This window comes from Pollachius pollachius (genome assembly GCF_949987615.1).
Source record: "Pollachius pollachius genome assembly, chromosome: 6".
In the NCBI taxonomy this organism is placed as follows: Eukaryota; Metazoa; Chordata; class Actinopteri; order Gadiformes; family Gadidae; genus Pollachius; species Pollachius pollachius.
Window position 1 is genome coordinate 8,209,059 of NC_136939.1, and position 6,107 is coordinate 8,215,165.

Genomic DNA, 6,107 nt, shown 5'->3' on the forward strand with positions numbered 1-6,107 from the left:
GCGTCCGAGAGAGAAAGACTGCTTTGAGAGTTAGGGCTGATAAATATCGAAAAACAGATACTTTTGATACAAAAATGGAAAATAGAACGACAGAGGAGACGAGTCCGGAGGCGGTATGTACGTCAACTAAATGAACGAGGCTGAGGACGGGCTCATGTTTGCCCTCTTGAGGGAGATGGACGACGATATGCACTTCAGATATTTACGAATCTTGGCTGGCAAATTTCTTCGTCGTGTGCAACCTTACGTTAATCATCCGGGGCCCCACAGCATGCCAGTGGATGCCGCCCAGCGACTTGCTTTTTTTTTTTTTATCGAAGCCTTGATTTTGGCTTCTGGTGGAAGCCAACAGGCTGTAGCGGCGAGCTACAAAATGGCTTCCAGCACGGTGTCCAGGATTGTATCAGAGGTCTGCAAGGCGTTGTGGAAGGCTCTACAGCCAGATTTTGAGGGGCACATTTGGGCAGGGAGAGGAAGACTTTCAATTACCGTCTCTCAAGAGCCAGACGGGTGATTGAAAATACATATGGCAGAACGGTGAAGAATTTTTGGCAGGACAATATAATTCCAGCCAGACAAGGCTGTGGTGAAAGGTTGTGTTGTTCTACACAACTATCTGGCCTATACTGACAAGGCAAACGCACCGGAGAGCCGCTACATGCCGCCAAGTTTTTCGGATGCAGACTGCTGGATTGGTGCAGCCTGGCGAGTGTCGAAGCGTTGTGGCTGGCGACTTAAACCTGGGACCTATTCAACCACTCCAACCACTTCTTGAAGTATGCGGACGACACAACTGTTGTGGGCCTCATCCAGGATGACAATGAACTGGCCTACAGGGACGAGGTGAAACACCTGGTGGACTGGTGCAAAGTCAACAACCTGATCCTCAATGTTGAAAAGACAAAGGAGAAATGACTAGGCCGAATTTCTCGGCCTAGTCATACACCACATCAATGACACTGCGGCGGAAGTCGTCAGCAGCACTACGTTCCTGGGGGTGCAAATCACCGACAAGCTAACCTGGTCCCTCAACACCATCTCCCTGGCAAAGAAGGCACAGCAACGCCTACACCTCATGCGCCGGATGAGGAAAGTCTCCCTCCCCCCCTCCCATCCTGATCACCTTCTACAGAGGCGCTATCGAGAGTCTGCTGACCAGCTGCATCTCCGTCTGGTTTGGGGCCTGCGAGGCCTCGGACTGGAAGTCTCTGCAGAGAGTGGTGAGAGCAGCGGAGAAAATCACCGGGTCCCCGCTCCCCTCCATCCGGGACGTTGGGCAGAAGCGTTGCCTGACCAGAGCCCAACGCATCCCCTCTGACTCCACCCACCCTCACCACGGACTGTTTTCCATGCTGAACTCTGGCAGGAGGTTCCGCAGCATCCACAGTAGGACATCTAGGTTCAGTGACAGTTTCTTCCCCCCTGGCCAATAGACTGTTGAACACCCACGGCCAATAAATGAACCATCTACGCACCCCCCCCCCCCCCCCCCCCCTTAGTATTTTAACTTCATGCCATCTTTTTACATTCTTTGTCCACTCCACCGTGAGGTAACGAAATTTTGTTTAATACGTGCACTTACTGAACAATAAAACAAGACTAAGTCTATTCAACCAGCAGAGATGTCCAGGAGTCGTTCCACCAGGGTTGCTATGGGTATCAGATTAACTGGCGAAATTCTTTCTGGAGCCAGAGGGAGCGGTACCACGGCAGGATGACATTGTGTCATGCGGCACACTTGGCAACAGCTGAAGCAGAACCAATTTATTTTATATGCTGACTGCAAACCATGTAAATAGTGTTGCAAATAAACTTACAAACCTTTTCAAATCTTATTTTGTGATTTATTGGTACTTTATAAAACAAATAGACATGGATGTAAAAAAAATGAAATGCTTTAACTAATGGCTAAAAAACTATTTAAAAGTGCAATTTGCCACATTCTCTTTAGCGTTTGGTGTTTGGTTAGCTGGTGTTTGGTTAGCTGCCGTATGGACGCTTGCGGAGTCCATACAGCACATTATACACATCGTGCATCGCATCATCTCCTGTCACTTTCCTCAGCATGTCACACACTGCCTGTCTGAATCTTGATGTCATGCTCAGGCCTCTCCAGCCTCCTTTGAATCAGCAGCCTGCTCTTTTCCAGTTGGTCCAATTTCTTGAGTAAAATTTCCGTCGTCCTGCTGCTCCCTTTTCCTTTTCCTTCCCGTGCGGGACAGAGGAGATGGCGCTGTCTCGGAGATGGGAGGGTGGAAAGCTGAGCGGACAAACATGAATTTGATGGTGCAGGGGAGGATGATCTAGATTCCAGGGGGGAAGATGTGGTGGATGACTGGCGGTCATCAATGGGTGATTCACTGGGAGACAACAGCTCCAATTGGCCTCCATTGTCTCTCCCCTGTGAGGTATGTTCCTATGGTAATGAAAAACAAATCCCATACGGTTACAATGGCCAAAGTAATACAACTAAATAAAGTACATCAATAACGTAGGCATCTATGGCACCTTTGACTGGTAAGCTTTGTTATGGCACACACTGGCCGTATCAAAACAGATTGCAGCTACAATGGCAAAATAAACAGGTAATTGTATGTATTACATCTAAAACGCAGGCCCATTTATCGCCAATCACCTCTTTGTGTGCCAAAATGACATAGCATACATCATTAATGTAATTGACTGTGCAATCCCAGTTTTTCCTCCCCGGTTGTCGCCTATTGCTAGTTAACTATCATTACCTTCACATCGTAGTTTGATGACGTCTCCCGATGTTTTATGTGGGGTCCCAGCCAGGAGAGAAAAGAGAGCGCCGGGACCTTATGATGAACGCCTGCATCCCCACTGCTGCTGGTCATCTTTCGTCGAATACGAACAAATTTGTCCCGCAGCGACCTCCATCTTTTAATGCATTCAGGGACGGACAAGCCTACATTCTCTGCTATTTCCGTCCAGGAATTATTTGCCATTTGGGCGTCCTTATAGCCCCTCAACGAGGTGTCATACAGGTGTTCATAATTTCGGACTTCTTCCGCGAGGCGTTCTTCGATTTGATTCATTTTCAAAACACAACAAGGACGCTTTCGGAATCCATACAGCAGATTGTATACTGCTTGCATTGCGTCGCCCTGGTCGTCTTCAGGCACTTTCCTCAGCATGTCACAAATCGTCTGTCCGAATCGTGAGATTTCATCCTCAGGCCTCTCCAGCCTCCTGTGCATCAGCAGCATGCTCTCTTCCAACTGGTCCAATTTCTGAGTAAAATTGTCATCCTCCTGCTCCCTTTGCCTTTTCCGTCCCGTGCGGGACAGAGGAGATGGCGCTGTCTTGGAGACTGGAGATAGGAATGTGGGAAGCTGAGGTGACATGGAGACTGGAGGAGTGAAGGCAGGTGGGAGAGTGGTTAGCTGAGTGGACGTAACTGACGTAGATGAACTTGATGGTGCAGGGGAGGATGATCTGGATTCCAGGGGGGAAGATGAGGTGGATGACTGGCGGTCATCAATTGGTGATACACTGGGCGACAATAGCTCCAATGGGCCTCCATTGTCTCGCCCTTCTGAGGCAAGTTCCTATGGTAATGAAAAACTGTTTGTTAGCAAAAAATAAACCCCATACAGTTACAATGGCCAAAGTAACACAACTAAATAAACTACATCAACAATGTAGGCATCTATGGCACCTATGACTGGTAAGCTTTGTTATGGCGCACACTGGCGATATCACATTTATCGCCAATCACCTCTTTTTGTGTGCAAAAATGTAGCATACATCACTAATGTAATTAACTGTGTGTCACTAATGTAATTAACTGAGTTTTTCCCCCCTGGTCGTAGCCTACTGCTAGTTAACAATCATTACCTTCACATCGTAGGTTAATGACGTCTCCCGATGCTTTATGTGGGGTCCCAGCCAGGACAGAGAAGTGTTGAGCGCGGGGACCTTTTTTTGACTGCCTGCATCCCCACTACTGCTGGTTATCTTTCGTCGAATACGAACGAATTTGTCCCTCAGCGACCTCCATTTTTTAATGCAGTCAGGGACAGACAAGCCTACATTCGTTGCTATTTCTGTCCAGGAATTATTTGCCATTTGGGCGTCCTTATAGCCTTTCAACGAGGTGTCATATAGGTGTTTATAATTTCGGACTGCTTCCGCGAGGCGTTCTTCGATTTGATTCATTTTCTAAGTACAACCGGTCACAGAGCCAACTCTTTCGAAAATGGCGGTGCTGTTGTTGTGAGGAGTCAAACCGGAAAAGTGATTCCGGAAATGATTTTAGAGGACAGCTCATAACGTCTTCCACGACGGAGTGGGCTCTCCGTTTCTTCGTACAGCACTTTCTTATAAATGTATTTATTTTCTTAAACTTTTTTCTATGCTACCACTAGAGTGCGACATAACATCACAGACTAACCGGCCGTTTATCTGCATGTACAGTATTTTGACATTTAATTTTGCTAAATACATTCAGGAATTCACAGCCGTTCAGTTGAACTTCTGCTGAGCAGTAGCATCAACTCCGAAGCAATATGTAGTTAGTCGTAGTTAGTAAGCCCACTAACTACATGCATGGGAAATACTAAAATAAATATTCCTTCATTCAACCTTTATTTAAAATTCTTGTACAAATAATTGATCATTAAATGAATTGACAATGATACCAGGATAAGTTATAAGTAGGCGTATGCCTCCCACAAGCCAATTATCACATCAGACCACCTGCAAGGTGGAAACTCGTCTCTATATGCTCTAGACCCCACTTGCTGCCCCCATCTAGACCAACCAGGCATGCTACCCCACGACATCAATGTGACAGGTTGGGAGTTGATAGGAAACTTGATGAGTTGTCTGATATCAGGAGTAAGAACATTTAATAATTGGATTTGCCTGTTTTCTCATCCAGTTCCACCCGATTGTCTTATTTGTATTACCATAAAGATGGTGAAAGTGTGACTGCAAAGCAAATAAACCAAAATGTTATCAGCTGTTACCACAGGATATTTTGAACCCTATCGGTTAAGAGATAAGCCTGTATTTCCAAAACCAATGAACATCAGTGGCCCTCCTCCGCCCTCCTCTGGTTTCCCCAGGTCAGAAGAGAACACACCCATCGCTTGTCTCAACCCGCTTCTCCGAACCACCATATACACGCCCTTCTCAGTCATCCTCATCTAGGTAAAGACATTTTCGAAAGCTTAGGTGAGGAAATACCGAATAGGCTGATCTATCCAACAATTTCATAAATATCTGCCTATATTTCTCCAATAAATATTAAATGGACTTCAGTCCCATTTCAAACATGAATTCGTTTTTAAGAATAAGGTAGTTTATTATCACAACCGATTTTAGAAATGCATGTTAAACAATGCTGTAGATTAGGATCCTTGGGCTTTATTTGTACATACTCAATTGCCTCTTTGCTAATTCCTCAACAGTGAGGTTTAGGAAATGTTAACATGCACATTGTGTCACATAACCATACTTTTAGTCATAACTGTCACTACTGTTCCTGGATCTGCTTGACTGAATTAATTATATATTTTTTGGTGAGAGTGGTTGGTGAAGACTTTTGCAAACACCTTACATTGATTACCTCACCTATGATCCACTCCATGGGTTTGGTTCATGTATTGGCTGCATATGTTTTTATTCCTCAACTTGTTGGAACTTGTGTTGATCGAGGAACAAGTCCCTGCTGCAAAGTCAGCAAAGTCTTGAAAAAAGAAATTCATTGCTTGTCTTGAATAAATACTTCGTTGGGGGTATTATTTATTTAATCTTTGAAAGGTGTTAACTCGATTTTGGTATTGTGGAAAAAATTCTATGTCGTTCTCCTATAGCTATATTTTAAGAACAACACATTTCCATTGGCTACAAGGTGCTGGAAAAAAAAAAAGGTTGTGAGAATTATTATGTCTTGGCAAAAGGCTTCAGCCGGATTTGGATTTGGATTTGGATTTCAAGCGAATCATAAACGAAAAGATTAATTTAATCTCTAGAGATTAATAAGTAGCAATCAAGTGCCAAATCATTATGTGGAATTTAGATAGATTTCCTTTACAATTGATATGTATACACAAATATGTATACATTTGATTTAAACC

At 44.7% G+C, this 6,107-nt stretch overlaps 1 protein-coding gene across 1 annotated transcript; it reads right to left on the minus strand.

The window, feature by feature from the left end:
* Nucleotides 1-1,916: 1,916 nt before the first annotated feature.
* LOC307076681 (uncharacterized protein) lies at nt 1,917-4,216 on the minus strand. Its single transcript, XM_079737765.1, has 3 exons — nt 3,862-4,216; nt 2,742-3,572; nt 1,917-2,416 (listed from the first exon to the last, which is right to left on the minus strand). Exons 1-3 carry the CDS (start codon nt 4,180-4,182, stop codon nt 2,069-2,071), a joined length of 1,500 nt encoding a protein of 499 aa, XP_079593891.1. The 5' UTR covers nt 4,183-4,216; the 3' UTR covers nt 1,917-2,068.
* Between the last annotated feature and the right edge of the window lie 1,891 nt (nt 4,217-6,107).

Coding starts and splice junctions, on each gene's coding strand:
- LOC307076681 (XM_079737765.1), bottom strand. CDS start 4,182: ATGAATCAAATCGAAGAACGCCTCGCGGAAGCAGTCCGAAATTATAAA. Junction 3,573..3,861: donor CATTAACCTACGATGTGAAG/GTAATGATTGTT, acceptor TCATTACCATAG/GAACTTGCCTCAGAAGGGCG. Junction 2,417..2,741: donor CATCAAACTACGATGTGAAG/GTAATGATAGTT, acceptor TCATTACCATAG/GAACATACCTCACAGGGGAG.